The 18,623-nt window shown below is 34.4% G+C and overlaps 3 protein-coding genes across 4 annotated transcripts; 1 reads left to right on the top strand and 2 right to left on the bottom strand.

Annotated features, from left to right (window-relative positions):
• The first annotated feature begins 6,089 nt into the window (after nucleotides 1-6,089).
• Nucleotides 6,090-9,461, top strand: LOC102629599 (uncharacterized). 2 transcript variants are annotated; one of them, XM_015532149.3, is made up of 6 exons: nucleotides 6,090-6,367; nucleotides 6,658-6,857; nucleotides 7,726-8,204; nucleotides 8,301-8,375; nucleotides 8,748-8,841; nucleotides 9,035-9,461. In XM_015532149.3, exons 1-4 carry the CDS (start codon nucleotides 6,202-6,204, stop codon nucleotides 8,317-8,319), a joined length of 864 nt encoding a protein of 287 aa, XP_015387635.1. In that variant the 5' UTR covers nucleotides 6,090-6,201; the 3' UTR covers nucleotides 8,320-8,375; nucleotides 8,748-8,841; nucleotides 9,035-9,461. The 2 variants fall into 2 exon arrangements, with proteins under 2 accessions (XP_015387635.1, XP_015387636.1); XM_015532150.3 differs by lacking the exon at nucleotides 8,748-8,841 and having other exon boundaries at nucleotides 6,091-6,367.
• Nucleotides 9,462-9,819: 358 nt separating this feature from the next.
• LOC102629027 (two-pore potassium channel 3-like) lies at nucleotides 9,820-11,631 on the bottom strand. Its single transcript, XM_006484793.4, has 2 exons — nucleotides 10,601-11,631; nucleotides 9,820-9,964 (listed from the first exon to the last, which is right to left on the bottom strand). The coding sequence occupies exons 1-2, from the start codon at nucleotides 11,629-11,631 to the stop codon at nucleotides 9,820-9,822; spliced, it is 1,176 nt and encodes a 391-aa protein (XP_006484856.1).
• A 295-nt stretch (nucleotides 11,632-11,926) lies between these two features.
• Nucleotides 11,927-18,447, bottom strand: LOC102629315 (uncharacterized). Its single transcript, XM_015532180.3, is given in 10 exon segments — nucleotides 11,927-12,159; nucleotides 12,847-13,271; nucleotides 14,283-14,486; nucleotides 15,536-15,605; nucleotides 15,719-15,778; nucleotides 16,099-16,190; nucleotides 16,323-16,511; nucleotides 17,460-17,560; nucleotides 17,563-18,129; nucleotides 18,196-18,447. Coding segments are annotated over 8 exon segments (1,656 nt in total). The 5' UTR covers nucleotides 18,116-18,129; nucleotides 18,196-18,447; the 3' UTR covers nucleotides 11,927-12,159; nucleotides 12,847-12,884.
• Between the last annotated feature and the right edge of the window lie 176 nt (nucleotides 18,448-18,623).

Raw genomic sequence — 18,623 nt, forward strand, 5'->3', positions numbered from 1 at the left:
TCTAAAAGCCATAGGAAACCCTTTCAAGAATCTAGGAAACTTTCTTATAAGAAACCCTTGAGGCCTTATAAGAAGCCCAGTTTCTCTAAAAAGAAAGAGTTTAAAGCCAAAACCAAAACTCCTTTTAATTACAAAGAAGCCATATGTCATAGATGTGGTATGAAAGGCCATACTGCAAAGTATTGCAGAATGAACAAGAAACTTCACGAACTTGGCCTTGATGAAGAAACCCTTTCTAAAGTTGCCCCTCTTCTTATAGAGTCTTCTAACTCTGAGTCTTCCATGTCGGGAGATAGTGACCCTCTCCAGGTCGATGAGCTTATTGATTCAGATAGTTCTGCATATAGCAGTAGTGATTCTGAAACAGACTCATATTTAAAGAAAATCAATGTTTTGACTAAAGACCAAGAAACTTTTCTTGAACTTGTAAAGCATATTTCTGATCCAAATCTTCAAAAGGATTATCTTGATAAACTTTTGAAAACTCTGGATTTTAATAAAGTTGAGACTTCTAAAATTCCAATTGTCAAAAAGAATTTTTATGATCTTACTGAGATTTTGGATAAAAAGAAAACCAAAAAATCTATTCCCAATATTCAAGATCTTCAAAAAGAAATCAAAGAAATTAAACTTGAAATTAAAGATTTGAAAGAAAAACAAAAGCATGATTCTGAGACTATTCAACTTCTTTTACAAAACCAATTACAGGATAATTCAGATAATGAATCCAATCCTAACGATGGTGATGACAATGACCAAAATTTAGAAAATATTGAGTCTGTACCCAAGGATTTTCTATTTGTTTTAAAGCAGATCACCATGAGAAAGTATTTAATTAAAATCACTTTGATTCTTTCTGATGATTTTGCAATAGACGCCATTGCCCTTTTTGATACTGGTGCCGATTTAAATTACATTAGGGAGGACATAGTCCCCAAGAGATTTCATGAAAAAACAAAAGAAAGACTTTCTGCCGCCAACAATTCAAAACTTAAAGTCAATTCCAAAGTTGAAGCCTCAATTCATAACGATGGTTTTGAATTTAGAACTTCTTTTGTTCTTACAAATGACATACACCATGCTGTCATTTTGGGAACCCCTTTTATAAACCTTATCACACCCTATACTGTCAACTACGATAGTATATCTTTCAAAGCAGAAAACAAAAGATTTGTTTTCCCATTTATAGAAAAACCAAAAACAAGAAATCTGAATATTGTTAAAGCCTGCTCTATTTACAAAAACCGAATCAATAACCTTATCAGAACAAAGCAAAATGATTTAATGTTTTTACAAAAGGATTTAAGCTTAAAAAGGATTGAGAACCAATTACAAAGTGATTTCATAAAAAGAAAATTTTCTGATTTCAAAACTCTCATTGAAAAAGAGATTTGTGCTGATCTACCTTCTGCTTTTTGGAATAGAAAACAACACATGGTAGATTTGCCTTATGAAAATTCTTTTGATGAAAAACAAATTCCTACTAAAGCCCGTCCAATCCAAATGAATATGGATTTGGAACAATATTGTAAGGATAAAATTAAAGATCTGGAATCCAAAGGACTCATTGTTAAATCTCGGTCTCCTTGGTCTTGCGCCGCATTTTATGTAAATAAAAACTCCGAGATTGAAAGAGGAACACCTAGATTAGTTATTAATTACAAACTTCTTAATAAAGCTTTAAGATGGATTAGATACCCAATACCTAATAAAAAAGATTTGCTTCAAAAATTGCATTCTGCATTCATATTTTCAAAGTTTGATATGAAATCGGGTTTCTGGCAAATCCAAATTCATCCTAAAGACCGTTATAAAACTGCATTTACTGTTCCATTTGGGCAATATGAATGGACAGTCATGCCATTTGGTTTAAAAAATGCACTTTCAGAATTCCAAAGAATTATGAATGATATTTATAACCCTTTTTCCGAATTTTGCATTGTTTACATAGATGATGTTTTGATTTTTTTCTCAAACCATCGACCAACATTTCAAACATTTAAAAACTTTTTACCTTGCCACTAAAAAGGCTGGTCTAGCCATTTCCAGCTCTAAAGTCTCTCTATTTCAGACAAAGATCAGGTTCCTAGGTCATCATATTTCCAAAGGAACTATTACTCCTATTGAACGTTCCCTTGTCTTTGCAGACAAATTCCCAGACAAGATCCTTGACAAAACCCAATTACAGAGGTTTCTAGGAAGCCTTAATTATATGCTTGATTTTTGTCCAAACATCAATAGGATGTCTAAACCATTGAATGATAGGTTAAAGAAAAATCATGTCGCATGGACTGATGAGCATACTAGAATTATTAAACTCATAAAATAATCTGTTAAATGCATCCCATGTTTGTATCTTGCAAATCCTGCATTACCTAAAATTGTTGAGACTGATGCTTCTGATTTAGGGTATGGAGGTATATTAAAGCAAAAGGAAAATGAAAAAGAACAAATTGTCCAATATGTTTCTGCACATTGGAATGATTGCCAAAAGAATTATTCTACCATCAAAAAAGAAATTCTTTCAATTGTTTTATGCATATCCAAATTCCAAAGTGATTTATTAAATGAAAAATTTCTACTTAGAATTGATTGCAAAGCAGCAAAACATGTTTTAGAAAAAGATGTTCAAAATATTGCATCAAAACAAATTTTTGCTCGTTGGCAAGCTATTTTAAGTGTTTTTTATTTTGATATTGAATTCATTAAAGGTGATACAAATTATGTTCCTGATTTTCTAACTCGAGAATTTCTTCAAAACAGATAATGCCGCCAAAGAAAAGAGACAAAGGGAAAGGCATTGCTAAAGATTCTGATCCTAAAGCCACTCCTAAAGAACCCCAAACTACTCCTACTAAAGAAAAATTACTCTCTTCAGCCATGCCCATAAAATCCTGGATTGAAATGGTTGAGGAAGAAACAGGAACCCAATACAAATTCGTCTCTTCTGAACAACAAGTGAAAGAATGGATGGAATCCATTACAAAGTCCCCCGAACTTATACTTGCCTTACAAGGCATTTCAAAATCTAAAGCCCTTTCTCAAATTTCTAAGGAAGAAAAACCAATTTCAAAGGAAATTTCAAAGCCTTCCTCCCAAAGCCAAAATGTTGTGATCTCTGGTGAAAGTTCATCTTCACAAATCGTTTTATCACAACCAACAAAAAAAACCTCGGTTTGGTTTGATAAAACCCATTCCCAAAATGTTCTTACTATTGAAGATGAGTTTTACCATATTGATCCATTTCAAACACTTACAAAGTTTTTCCCTAAAGGTTGGTTTTTTAAACCTTGGGATTTAACAAAACCCCACCCTTATTATCAAAGTATTTTGGAAGCCACAGAGTCTGTAAAATTCAAACATTTCTTTCTCAGTGAAACCCATTCTGAGCCGGCCTACTCCACGGCCACCATCCAAAAAGTCTTGAGCCCAAATCAATGGGGTGATTTCCTTCACAACCAAAAGAGATTTCCCTCCAATTTTCAAATGCGTTTACTATACTGTTTGACCTATTCCTATTGGGAATATCAGCAAGCCTGGTATAACACATTTTTTATACAAAACCCCAAAAAATCCCATTCATGATTATTTTTCTTTAACTCAAAAATAACCGTTCAAAGCCTTCCAAATTGGTTCCATCACTGGTGGAATTTCTTTGGTCCAATACCTCAAATCCTAACCCCCAATGCCACCAATTGTTTAAACCTCTTCAAAACTCACTACATTCCTACTGATTCCAAGAAAAGATTTCCTCTTTTTCTCTGTTTCTGTACAAATTTCTTCCTTCCATGGGTCTGGATGTGGAACCTTAAGTACCACACCCAAGAATCGCATATCATCCTTCAAAGAACCTTCAAAGTCAAGTGGTGGTCAAAATTTGATGAACAGGCCAAATTAACCGATACTCTTGTTCAAAATTGGCTTCGTTCAAAAGGTTTCTTGCCCCCAACAACCAGAAGGATATATATATATATATGTATGTATGTATGTATGTATGTATGTATATGTATATGTATATAAGTGGGCTTCTAGTAAAGGATCTCTAATCATATATAAAGTCATGGATAAGATAAAAAGATTTAAAAAAATTCAGATTTCAATATGCTACAAGAATAAGATGAAGTCTATGTTTTTTATTTTTTTAATTTGTCTCTGAATTTAATATAATTAAGAATTCCTAATTAAAATATTTCTAAGATATATACATACACACACACATATAAATATGTGTGTGTGTAAAGAAAGATGAGATTCCTTCACCAATAAATATCCTCATTTTGTTAAAATGAAGATGTCTTGATTAAAAAATTACATATATGCTCTTTGACTAATTGTCAGATACTATGTTAAGAATCCGAATGGGCCTTACAACACAAACTCAACATGGGCGAAGCACAAGGAAGCGGCGTGAGAAATAGTCTACCCCATGTCCCATACGGCAAGCCATATGAGAAATAATCTGGTCTGTATCCTATATGGCAAGAGCCGAAGCCACGTCAACACTCGGCTAACCAGTGGATTTTAGACACATCATGGATCAATATCTTGCCACAGACTTGTAACATCAGAGTCTCTTGTTGTTAAGGGATTTTCTCGAGTAAATTCTATTTTAAGCATAATAATTTTTACGTTATTAAATATTGGCTTACCACTTTAGTAAAGAATCCCGCGTTAAAAACGCAGCACATCCCTCTTCACTTTCATTGCCTGTATATATGTGATATATATGATTTATTTTGTGTGTGAATAAAAATGTACTTCTTATAAGCCTAATTAGGGGAATTGTCACTTTTTCCCCTATAGTAATTAATATATACCATTTACCTTCATATTGTTTTTATAATGGTCAAAAACTTCCCTAACAACATAAGTTTATAATATTATTATTATTTTTAACTACTCTTTTATTTATATGTATTATAAATTAAATAAGATAAATAATAAAATATTTTACCTATACTTTTTACATTTAATTTTAAAATATTACACCATGTTTATTATGAGAAAATGTTCACAAAATAAATAATTACAAGAAAAAAAATTTATCATTAATTTTTTTGCTCATATCAAAACATATATTTCTTATTTTTAATACTTAATTTCTTTATTTAGTTCTATTCATGCAATTTGTTTAATTTATAATAAATATAAATAAAAGAGTAGTTGAAAATAAGGATAATATTGTAAACTTATACTGTCAGGAAGATTTTTGGCCATTATAAAAACAATAAGAGGATAAATGGTATATGTTGATTACTGTAAGGGGGAAAGTGACAATCTCCCAGCCCAATTATAAGGTACTCAAAAGTATTTTGTTTAGTTCAAAAGTTTTATTTAAAACATTTTATTAGTTTTATGCTATATTAGCTAAGGGGCGGTGACATTTCCACTCTATAATTTTTGTAAACCCCCTCACTCCTTATAAGAATTAAAGTAAGTTCATAATATTTTTTTTAAATATAAATAAATTAGAAGTTTGGAGACTTAATCAAATAAAATTAACTATCTAAACTATTAGATACAAAAACTAATGTTTTTGGAGATATTTTAGTCATTTCATATTATTAAGATAAAAAATCAAATAGAACTTATCTTAAAGTAAGGCTAAAGACACCTGTGTAAAACAAAAACAAAAAAAAAGAATAATTTATTTGATTAATTGTTATTTTTTTATTAATTTGTATATTTTTTAAAATAATGTGAACTTATTATAGCTATTTTCTGCAAGTGGGATGGATTTGTCCATGCCCTTAGTTAAAATAAGGTTTTATTTGGTATTAAGATGCTATAACTTTTAAATTAAAATTGATGTGAAAAAAAATTATAAATATGAAAAAAATTAATAATATACATTAAATATGACTTTTAAATAATAAATTAATAAAAATATTATAAATTTTTCATCAAATTAATTTAACTTCTAAATTAGAACAATTAGTATTTATCATATTTTAGTACTGTAATTTAAAGGGCTACATGTATCCGACCTCACGGGTCTTAAAATCAATTTTAAAAAATAAAAATAATAAGTAAAAAGTTGATTTTGGGAAATTAATAAAAATAATTATTATTAAAAAAACGAAGGTACGATTTCCTCCTTTTGGTGACCTGGGAAATTGTGATGAATAAAAACTGAAATTCTTTTAATTTTGATATGCTTTTTGAGATTTTTAGCGGTTCCAGAAAGAGTATAAGAGAGAGATGATATTGCACAGTGGCTCTGGCTTAATGGTTGTCGCCTGCAGCCCTTTTGTTAGCAGGGCTTTTCTTGTAAGGCCGAATTGCCTCTCTTCGAGCACAAACACAGAGCAGCTACGTTCCCAGCTTGACCAACTTCACACCGAATTTGAGACCACTCGAGCCAAAGGTAACCCAGTTCAAGATTTTATGTTTTTGTCTCAATTTTAGACAAAAGCTTATTACTTGGATTGTATATATTCAATGCTAACGCTTAATAATGAATTGGGTACATGAATTTTTTTTTTTTTTGATGGTTCAAAATTTGTTGGGGTTTTAAGTTCTTGGTTGTTGAAGGATCATGTTTGTCATTGATACTCAAAATACTTTTGTTTGATGTGATGGTTGAATGTATTGAATTGGTTGTTGAAATATCTGAGAAATATATTTGTATGCAACGTGCATTGGTTGTTTGTTCAGCAAGCAGTGCAAGACTGAGACTTTTGCGGCTTTCGGAGGCAGCGGAGAAGCTTAAGCGACAGGCAGCTATCAATGTCCATAGAGGGAAAGAAAGTGATGCAAGGGAATTGCTATTTCAGAAGAAGAAGGTTATGCAAGCAATGGAGAAGTCAAAGAATCGGATTGAATTGCTTGTTGAACTTTGCACAAAGCTCAACGGGGTAAGAGAAGAGCTTTTTGAGATACTTTTTTCTAACTAATGCTTATGTTCTGACTGAAGATTTGGGACCAATGCTGATGAAACTTTTGCTAGTAATTAGATCCATTGCAGCTGTAATTTTAAAATCTTGCTAGATCAATATTGATCTTCAAATGACATCTTTTAGGACTAATCTTGAATGGCTTGAAGATACTTGTTGGTACCTTATTCGATATGGATCCCACTTGATCTATTTTGATTGGTGCTATTGAGACTAAAGTATAAAAGATGGTCCAACAATTTATATGTAATTGAAAAAAAAACATGTCTTATAAGTTGATATTGCCGTAAACCCTGTATGGCAATATGAATGGATACCGATAGGCACTGGGTATCTGCAGCAAAAAGAAGATAAATGGTGCAGATGCAACAAAATTGGTTGATATCCTGAAACAGCCACACAAAATTGAGGAAAGATGTGAATTTACTGTGTTTCTGGAAGTCCTTTTCAATATGTTGGAAATTTCGAATTTATCCCAAAATACATGATCTTTCCCTTTAAATTTTAATCTTGATCATGGTGCTCATGTTTAGTAACTTATTAGAGTATTGATATTCAGCATGACAATGGAACAAAAAAAATCCAGCTTTTAAGAAGCTAAATGGTGTTAATTGATGATTTTTTTTTGTGATTTTTTTTTTCATTTTAATGTTAGGCTTATAGTATATCTACAGCTGTTATTTCCAACATAATTATCTAGTTCTGCTCTCCCATCCTAAAACATCAAGTATCCAACTATTCTTTTTATTCCAGTTGATTTTTTGTTGATCTTGTTCAAGGGCATGAGATTCTATTTTATCATACTATCAGAAGTTCGTTTTGATTTCAGGCAATATCTGTAAAAGAAACTCAACTGATAGGAAATGTCGCTTTGGATCTTGAAGTTGACTTGGAAGATCCTTCTGGGTTAGTTCGGATTGTATCTCCAAAGAAGAGAGTTCAAGAGGAGAAAGATGAGGATAAAGACTTTGACCCTAATGCCCCAAAACCTGGTGACAATGGTAGTCAAGTTTTGCAGTTTTCAGACAATAGTCAAGCAAGTCCACTTGTTGGCGAGGAAATGGACTGTCAGGGATCTGTAGGTTTGTACATTGACACCGAAGATAACAAAACTAACAGTTGGAGGGAAATATCCTCTTTTTCTGGCTTCTTGGAAAATCTAGATCAACAGCTTAACGATATTGAATCAGAACTTGTCACCATATTAAATGTCTCATCCCTAATACTCGATAACAAGGAGAAGCCAAAAAATGTAAAGGTGCAGCAAGCAATGGAACTTCTCGAGAGTGTTCGTGGCATTAGAGGAAGGTAAGTGCCCTTTTTTTCAATACTGTGGAACAATAAGAACATTGCTTAGAGATGTTATACTGTTTTTAATTGATTAATTGTTGCGTTCACATGCAGAATCGCGGATTTCATGTAGTCCATAGTGGACAGCAGTTAAAGTTTGTTTGTACGGATATAGTTCTTCAACTCCTGGTAAGGTCTAGGTTTTTCCATAAACCAATGTATATGCTTGTTTAATCTCAGTGAAAAGCTGATAATTCTTTGAGCAAGAATCATGTGAACAAAATAAGGTTACCACACACCCTTGCCCCACACTATGCACAAACGCAAATTCCCTCAGGTTGGTTTGAGGAGGTCGATCCCTTAACCAAGAGGCCAATGGTGAATTTTTTGTTTGACTGATTTAAAAAATAAGGGTATGTATTGAGAAAAATGAAGAATGAATTTGTGAAGCATCCTTGAATGAAAGCAAGCCAAATGTTCTAACTTCTAATGCTGCAAAAACAATGTTATGATGAATGGAAACATCTACTAAGTAAATTAAATGATTTGGAAATGCTGTAGCTCATCTTTCATGAGGTACATGATTAGAAGTCAAATTTTGTAATAAGATAATAAGCAGTGAGGATCTTCTTGGATTTCAGGCTTGTGATCCAAGGTGAAATTCAATATTTCTTTATTTATTTTCAGTTCTCCAAATATTTCTTTTCAATGAACTTAGGTTGTGCTGGCAAAATTTATATTTCTCTTTGTTTCCCAAATTGTTTATTTGAATTCTTTTTCAATTATCATTTTTTTTTACAGTTTCTTGAACTTGACATCTATCCTGATTTCAATTTTATGGTTGCCAGAGAATTCTGAGGGCATTGTTGATGCAAAAGCTCTGGCATGAAGCTGCTTGGGCTCAACCTAAGTTGTTAGCAGCTGAAATTGAAGAGAAAGACCTGTAAACAAGATTGATGTAATCTTATCTTGCAGCTGAAAGCCTGAAATGAAGAAATTTGTTGGTGAATTTAGCCTTCAGAAATGCTTCTGAAGCGTTTGAGATGCATGGTAGTTTCTATCTGAAAGTCCCCAGTATAATGCAAGTTGCTCTTCTATTTCTTGTGTTCTTTCCTGTAAGAAGTTTCAACTTACCAATCTTTACCTATTTTGTGAATGGAAAAAGCATGTCCCGATGAGACTGTTTGTAAGCGAGGAATGGAAAAAGCAACTTTTAATAATTGACGTAATAATAAATTTATCTTACAATGAAATGTTCTCTACAATTTTTAGGTACTGCAATTTTTCAACTCTACATATATATGTACATTCTCTAGGACCAGAAGAGAAGCTAAAAACAAGCAAATGATAATAAATTGCTTGAAACCAAGTTAATAAGGCTCCATTTGTTATCAAATATATTTTCCTAAGAATAACTCCCATTATCATAGCCAGCTTAGCAGTTTTCTTCTGTAGGGAATGACGATTTGGATATGGCACCAGCTGACTGTTGTATATTAAAAAAATGATGATCAGGTACTTTCTTGATTTTTCCTTCTGTACATTTGATGCGATTCCATCTTGAGGAAATTGTTAAGGCTAAACCCAAAAAATTCCCCGGCTTTCTAGTTCCAAATAGGGAACCTCGAATGAGTCAATCACTGTCCATAAGGTCGGCAACAGTAATTTTGCCACATTTACTGTCATCTATCAAATCAAATTGGTTACAGATCTGCAGGATGTCTTTCTCTGCAATCTTTCCCATCTCCTTAAGTTTGTATATGACAAATTCAGATTTACTGCAAGGTGAAACAAATCAATTAGGTGGTTATATGTTTACTTCTACAGAAATAGCAGAGCTAACATGGAAAGTTGGCAAAGCCAGCTAATGAATAGGAAAAGCCAAAGAGGATAATCACCCATAAGTATTAAGTAGAGTGAGTTTTCACAGTTTACTAGTATCTTCCATCCAGAGAAACCACAGCTCAAATATCCTACTAGGAGCATATGTTATTCTTGCATGATACAACCTTACTTTCAAACCTATTGTATGCTTTCTCTGCACTTACAGGTTGAAAGGAGCCTCTTGAACATGAACAATCACTTCATTATTCATGATTTTCATAGTAGGATTTCAAATCTGCTTGTCGCGAAATCCTACACCAAATGAAGTATTATCTTCCCGTACCACCAAATGTCCCAACAGAAGTGATTGGGCCCACTTATAGACGTTCTGCAGAAAATTTCTCTTCTTAACTATTTTCTTTCAAGTTTATTTTTTGTCACAGGACACCCTACTTCTGTATCAACTACTGCAAACCAAGTGTATGGAGGGAGATAACATGAAGATGAGAGAAAACTTGCTTTAGGGTTTTAGAACTTTGAATAATTAAATTTAATTATCAACCTATGAGCATATAAGATAATGAAGGTACCTGATGGAACCATCATTGTCAAGGTCTGCAGCTACCAAATCCCCCAGAGTCATCTTCTTCTGAAGAACCCATTTTGCAATTCTCCGATTCCTCTTCTCGATCCTCAGCTCAGTTAAATACAGAAAAGCTCTGGCAACAGCCAATGTGCTTACTAGCAACCAAATAATAGCGAAACACCTCCCTGTTAGTGTCGTAAAAGCATAGTCTCCATAGCCAACAGTAGTCACAGAAGTAACAGAAAGATAAAAACTATCAACCCAATTCATATCCTCAAGAAAATGCACAGTCACTGTCCCTATAGCAAGACAACCGATCACAACTCCTAAAGCCAAGCACACTTTGATCCTTATTCTCATTCTTCCTTTCTCTTTATCAATCATATAAGTTCTCACCATTGCGTTGAACCTATTCTCATCCATAGTGCGTAAGAAAACTGCTTCTTGCCTGTCACAAATGTATGTGACCAACCCATTAAGCAGAATATCAACGAAACCAAATCCAATCAATATAAAAACACAAGTGAACAGCTTAGTAAATGTTGTGTCTGGAACAATATCGCCGTAGCCAATTGTACAGAGAGTAACTACAATGAAATACAACGCGTCTACAGGCTTGAATGTAGCTTTGCCCTTAAAGTTTCCATTAGTCAAATATATGACAATGCCAGCAAGTATATACAAAACCAAACCAATGAACGCTTGTTGAACGATCAAAGGAGTTGATTTCAGGGGCGGTCTGGGGTCTAAAGAATCCGGGAAAGCTTCCTTAAACTGAGTGAAGACAGAAGGAGCAGAGTGCGAGCGGCGAGTGAGTTTTCCCTTCTTCAAGTTGGCAATAATGTTTAGATAAGATGGAGGCTTTGGTGCTGTGATGATGGGAATAATGGCATCACTTCTGACGAGATGGGCGGTTGATTGCCGCCTTGAAGGGCCATGATCTAGATTCCCCGATGGCAATTCTCTCTTTATTGATGATGCGTTGCTGCTTCCTTCTTCAAGTCCTTTAGTTTTTGAGAGAAAAGGCTCATCCATACAGTAACAATCTGGGTTGCGTTCTGGACAAATTTTGCTTCCATTGGAGAAAATTTTGATAGTATTATCTAAAACCACAAGTCAATAGCATTTGAAGTGTGCATGTTGAGTTTCGACAGGTTGGTGGTTCATCTAACAGTCGTATCTTTTGCAAAAATTGATTGTAAAGTCGAAATGCCAAGGTGGCACTCTCAAGGTGTCCACGTTAGCCTTTGTGGGGTACTTTTTCCCAAAAAAAAATCAACTACTTTCATTAATTTCATTGGTAATTTTGTAAAGCTGTCAAAGAGCCGTCTAACTCAAGGCAAGATGAACACTATCCAATAAAAGACCGTCAAATAACACATCATATGTTTGTAAATCATATTACTTTCTGGGAGTTGCACCATAACAAGTGTGATTTTGATTGTCTACCGACTGATACAAGAAAACAAAAATCTTGGCCGTGCCTTATCAACCAGATCATGGTAATTGGTGTATAAAAGATCATTACATCCTCATGAAGGTGGGTAGCTGCAAGATATTACTCTGCATGAGACAAATGATAGACAAATTAGTCAGAATATTGGAGAAATACACAGTAAATCACTTGACCTGTTGGCAAAATTTATACAGAATTTGTTCCATCAGCTCCTGCTTTTATCATACAGTTTCTTTACTAAATCAAACTCCACAGATGGCTCGAGAGCCAAAATTTTTAGAGAGATCAATGAGAAAAACTGGATGAAAAAGATCAAAAACATTTTCAGCTTCCACTTCTATCAGTCAAGTTGAAACCAAAAAGTAGACAAATATCAAGAATTGTTTTTGTACATTCACAGAACTCAAAACTGGCAAACTCATTGTTACCTAATGAAAGATAGAATCTGCTGAAAGGTTGGTTCGAGCCACCATGCTAGCTAAAGGAAAACATCAACTGAATCGATGTGTATACAAGCATAAATCTTCTGAATTATTTAATGCATGCATGAAACTTTTTCTAATTTGCGAATTAGTCTTTCTTTCTTTCTAAGCAATGAAAATTTTTCCTGACTTTGTACTAAGCAGTTATCTTGTTCCCCTTCTATTTTGAGCATTAACAATGGTTAGAATGATACGCAACTAATACTCCTCAAATATCACAACTGAGAAGAAATTGATTTGAGAATCACCTTTCATTAATTTCATACATGCCCTCCATTATTTCATAAAGAGAACAAAGCAAAAAGCACTTACTGCAACACAATGTAGCGGCTCACTCGCATGCACTATCATCAACTGATGAGAACATAACTTGCCCCATCTGGGAGTAAATCTGCCGCAGTTGGTGGTAAAGTGGAATGCGGAACAGATTTTCGGACCTGTGCATGAGATTCAGCTTCTTGCTCAAACATCTTAACGAGTCCTTCGAGCTCTAATTTTCTCACTTCAACATGTTCATCAAGGATGGGTTTCTTCAATCCAAGGTAGAGCAGTCCAATTGCAATTAGCACAACTCCTAACAAGAAAAGGATCCCAGAGAACAATGCAAATGCATATGGAGACCCTCTAGCTCCAGGTATTCCATCAACATTGATCCCAAAAAGTCCAGTAATAATAGAAAGGATGAGGCCACAACCCCCAAAAACTCCTAAATTATGTGTGACTGTAAGGCTTCTGTCCTTGAATTAGAAGTAGTGATAAAGTGATGAAACAGGCATAAAAATTTGATCCAAATTATAAAAGACTGATGGAAGAGAAAAGAGAAATCTTACGATAGTAAAGAAAGTCAAGGATAGGACATATCTATATTAAGAATCATATAGTTTTCGTCCCCAAGGAGACAGCCCAGTTGGCTTGGTCTCTCTCTTGCAGAAGTAGCAAGAGTTCAAGGGTTTAATCCCCCTCGCAACAACCTTCAAAGGGAAGGGGGATAAATCTAATTTGTGGTGGGACAGGATATGGGTGCTTGGTCACTAAAATAAATAAATAAATAAACAAAACCTACACTTATCCTGGACAGATGCAGGACAGTGATATTGGTAACTTTTGTCAGAAATTTTAAAGTCAAAAGTACTGTAAATTAAATAAAATGCTAGATAATACTTCCAATGGAGGGCTATTCACATCTTTAGTGTTTACCATTTTAGATGATTTTATAGACCATAGTTTTAGCGTAACAATTTTCCAAACATACGTTCATTGATGATAAATCAAGGCTAAGATTATGTATTCTATCAGATCTACTTAGGTAGAGTTATTCTGAAACAAATGCAACTGCCATCCAAGCATCACAAACAAACATGTGAGTAGATGACACAGCGTACCTCTAGCCAAACTTAACCCAAGTGTTTTGGCAGTTTAAATACAACTCAAGGTGCATCATGTTCAAAGTGTACAAGTCAAGTCGATCTAAGTCACCTTCGTTTTGTATTAGAGCATAAGTTTGAATTGATACTACATTATTAATTTTTGTCATTACCAAACAAAGCACATTCACTAGCACAGAGTATCTAGACAACTGCCTCTTTATAATTTCATAAATTTGTACTACTGAGCAGTAATTTTGTCTTCCCAAACAACATTTTCTAAATGTGTGTGTGTGTGTGTGTGTGAAAAACATCCTAGCTGGCTACAGAAAATCATCATATTGAGATTGAGAAAATTTGACCATAAAAATTTCTTAATCTCACCTGTAACCATGCACGAACAGTACTCTGCATGACATCTTGAATTGTAAATAGCCGTCCACGAACTGCTTCTTGTTCTTCAATCATTTCCCTTGTGGACTTTCTCATTCACTCTAGCAAAGCCCGTGCAAGATTCCCTTTCAAGTGTTGAAGAAGCTCAAACACAATTTCGTCCCTCGCATGAAGTGACCATTTCACTCTTATAACCTGTAAGTTGAGTTACATAATGAAAGGTAAATTCATAAATCATAAGCAGAGATTCTTCTATTTTTATTTTTATTTTTTACCCTATCTTCATATCAGAACATCCACAAGAACTAGTATGCTGGTGGAATCTTAACCAGCTGCAATGTCATTTGTTAAGCCTGATTTTGTCAAAAATTACCTCTGTAAAAGAGGTTACCAGATCATAAAAGAAAACAACATAAACAAAGCGGACTAAAAATTTCAAATAAAACTGAAACTCCTCATGTGCAAACATTCACCAACTTGGGCAAGAAATATGATAATACTAATTGCAGCATTCCAACAGAAACAAGTATGCTTGTTCAAAATATTATATAGCAAGAGATTAGTATCGGTTCATGTGTCAGAAAATTATATTATGCGCTGGAGCTTCACATTCAGATATGATTCTTTTTGTGAACATTCATGGTCAGTTCTCGTCCAAGTCTATATAGACCCTGACAGACATGGTATCAGGAACCTTATAAGCCCCCACAATGGACTTTTACACCAATAATCATAATCCGCACACAATATATCATACTGAGGCAGGCACAAAAATCACAGCTAAAATAGTTCTCGGAAGTTACTTTGAAAAAAAAAATATCAGCTTCAAGGTTATGATTTCCATGTTTCAACCAGTTGCAGGAAGGTCCGGGCATTACACATTAAAAAAGGTAGTCATGCAGGTTATCATCCCAATACATTCCTTCCTCGATGAGTGATTTGCCTAACTCTATACAAGATACCAAACATATAGCTGAAGTTTAATTATTTTTTCAAGCTTTAGATCACTGCAAAGCAATTTCAGCAGGTGAAGTATAATGACTGATGTTTGATAGATTGATGTCTACAGGCAAAATCCAGTTGAGCATAAAAATTGACAAACTAGCAAACAGCATAAACAGTAAAGAAAATGAATTGCCAATATTCTAGCTATTTAGTAGATTGATGTTTGCCCAGAAAAAGATGCAAATGTCAATTTTCAATTGCAAGAGTAATCTGTCCACAAGGACAAAGTAGTTTGATACCTGAGTTGATAGCCTTCTGATCTCTTGGTTCAAAATTATACCGACTAGGTGCATATCCTCATGTGTTCTCCTATTCATAAGTGAAAAATGTGTCAGGTAAAGACAACAGAGGACTTACCAAAAAAAGACCCACAAGGAAAGTGAAACTGAAGTAGTAAAAATGTCCAATGTGTGTGGATGCACCTATTCATAAACTTCAACTCAATATCATCGGCTGCCCCAAATATGGATTTGCGGAACAACCTAATTCGCAATAATTAGAAACAATCAAAATAGGAATTAGGAAAAAATTGTCTGAAATTGAGAAAACATCAATCCTTAGTATTGCCTATGCTGCTACTTCTAATATTCTATTCAAAGAATGGTGGAAAAAACCAGGAAATGGTTGTCAATAAACTTGCTTCCTCATAGTTAAATCAACAGAAAACATTAATCATAGAACTATATTTTTTCTTGAACTAGTAGACTGTAGGTTAAACCTGAAGGCGACCACAGGAAAGTAAAAGCCATGAATGCTTCTCAGCGGCTAAGTCAAAGATATGAACAACATAAAGCTCCAGTACCTATCATCCCATTGTGCAAGACGACAAGCTAGATGTGCTACAACTTCATAAATAGTTCGTGGTATGTTACTACCTCCAGCGGCAAGCAGTTCCTGAATAAAGCATGATACAAGATCTTGTGATAAAATATATAAAAATATATTTGACAATAGGTTAGCCATTGTCGAGAAAGATGGCTGCAGCAAGTTTTTCTTTTTCTTTTTTTTTTTCGACCGTGGACAAACCTGTACTTCCATGATACCTAACACATTAATATTTGATGTCGATCCTTTGACGTGCAAAGCAGTTAGTAAATTTTTTTGTGCCTGCCACGATCTTAGAACTATTAGGACGTCATCCTCATCGACTAGTGGATCACCAGCTGACTGCCCTAATAGCTCAAATAATAGTCCACCAGCAACTCTGACAGGAACCTGTCAATCAATAAGAAAATTAATATAAGTTTCAAATATAACACAATCCTATAAATTAAAAAAAAAAAAAACAACCATGAAAATCTCTCAAAATCTATTATTATATCAAACATCCGACAAGAAACAAATTTCTCAACTCTTCACTCAAAGTAAGAAGAAATCCATGGTCAGATTTTCTTGACATCACTTCTCTGCCAGAGCTGATAGTTAATCATATGTGCCAATTGCTGAACTTTCAATCCACTTAAATTAGCTAAAATAATTATAAATCAAAAACACAGGCCACTGCTCTAAGAACTAAAGTTTCCAACAATATACAACAGCATCTTTGACACAAAAAACAAGATTTCACATGTTTTCACGCACTTTATCAAGCTGCAATAAACTTTATAGGTACTGCATCATGCATCTCATCACATCACAAAGTCAGGCCTTAGTGTGCTTTCCTACCACCCCCCTCCCCCCCACCTGCTTTCTTTTTTCCTGTCGAAGTGAAACTACCAAAGAAAGGAAAGACAATAGGAAAAGCAGCAGTGGGGGGATGCAGATACTTCGTAGAAGAGGTGGAAAAGAGATGTTTAAGCAGTGGAGGCAATTGTCCCTAGAATTTCAGGAAAGTTATCAAATTGATAGCTCTTTGTTGGTTGTGAATGCCAATAAATTAAGAACCTGTTGGATTTTTTGTGTTTTCTCGTATTTAGATAAAAGTAAATGATTACCTCAATACTGGGAAAAGGCATCAGACTAGATTTTTAAATGTCAGAGTAGTTTATAACTTATTTGCTAGGGTTATGATTCCATATACAGGGTAAGATAACTGCTTTCTCATGCCTTGAGAACAGAAAACAGTGACTTACCCCAGGTGACACTCAAAAGTACTCTCATATCGGTCCTTAGAAATGGAACACTGACATGGTCAACTGGTCAAGTATCAATCAAGAAATTTACCTCGTAAAGAAGGTGCTTCATTCGATCACTTATCAGCTTACTTTCATCTCGCAAAGCAACACTGATAGCAGGATGCAACCATTGAGCATTACTCAACCAGCATTAATGTGTGGATGATCTGCAGCAACATGACACCACCAAGTTGGACCCACTGGCCTTTCCCAGTAAGGAGCAGCCAAATCCGCAACAGTGACATCATCTTCTTCACTGGGAAAATCAAAAGGCTGCTCATTCCAGCCGGCATCAATTTGCACTGACTGGACCAGTTGAGAAATTCTATCCCAGCCAATTGGTATCCAATAACTTCTCGGAAGAAAATTTTCCCTGCCATTACGATGCCCTACATGACAGTCCTCACTAAAATCATGTTCATCAAACTTATCCTTAATCATAATCGCAGACTCTATCACAGGTGAAGATTTACTGAGACTAAAACCATTAACTTTAGGAGTTAAAGATGGTTCAACTTTTGAGCCAGGTTTCGATTTAACCATCTTCTTGTGGCCTCGAACAAACTCAAAGGCACAAATAAGTCCATCAGTCCAAAGATCACCCCCCAGCAAGGAATCTCTACTGAGATGAATCTTTTGAGTTTCAGGCTTCTTCATTCCATTATTGCATACGAAAACAGAATGTCCATTTGCCGCATCACTCATGTTGCATTTCACCTCTGCAAAGAAAGGGCAAATTAGCAACCAGTTACTGAAAATAACCAACCCATCTGAACAGTATGCACCTTATCATCTAGAGTCCTATGCGGACACAATGAATTACTAGTTTCCAGCCGAATTCTTTAATTCTTCTTATTGCCCAATTCTTCTTTCTTTCTTTTTTCCAATAAAAAGATAAAATTTTGGATAGATAAATTCATATATGGTCCCAAAGCACTCAAACTATAATTAATTCCAGAACAGAAAAATACCAACACTTTCAAGTTCTCAACCAATGATACTACAATTACAAACAACATTACAATTCATGTAAGAAAAAGAGTAAAAATTAAGAGTTAGTTTTATAAAACAACTAGTAAAACTTAGAAATTGGCCATATACAGATATACTTACAGAGGGATCCAGCTGGCAGCAGCGTGATACCGTGATGATTAGGGGTGGGCATGGGTTGGTTTGGATTGGATTTTAAGTTAATCCAAACTAAATCATAAAA

This window comes from Citrus sinensis, chromosome 4 (genome assembly GCF_022201045.2).
Source record: "Citrus sinensis cultivar Valencia sweet orange chromosome 4, DVS_A1.0, whole genome shotgun sequence".
NCBI classification, from domain to species: Eukaryota; Viridiplantae; Streptophyta; class Magnoliopsida; order Sapindales; family Rutaceae; genus Citrus; species Citrus sinensis.

What these genes read in the sequence shown, in the direction of transcription:
- LOC102629599 (XM_015532149.3), top strand. Translation starts at nt 6,202, where the DNA reads ATGATATTGCACAGTGGCTCTGGCTTAATGGTTGTCGCCTGCAGCCCT. An exon ending in TGAGACCACTCGAGCCAAAG is followed by an intron (nt 6,368 to 6,657) that starts GTAACCCAGTTC and finishes TTGTTTGTTCAG; the next exon opens with CAAGCAGTGCAAGACTGAGA. An exon ending in TTTGCACAAAGCTCAACGGG is followed by an intron (nt 6,858 to 7,725) that starts GTAAGAGAAGAG and finishes TTTTGATTTCAG; the next exon opens with GCAATATCTGTAAAAGAAAC.
- LOC102629027 (XM_006484793.4), bottom strand. Translation starts at nt 11,631, where the DNA reads ATGGATGAGCCTTTTCTCTCAAAAACTAAAGGACTTGAAGAAGGAAGC. An exon ending in GACAATGATGGTTCCATCAG is followed by an intron (nt 9,965 to 10,600) that starts GTACCTTCATTA and finishes TTCACCTTGCAG; the next exon opens with TAAATCTGAATTTGTCATAT.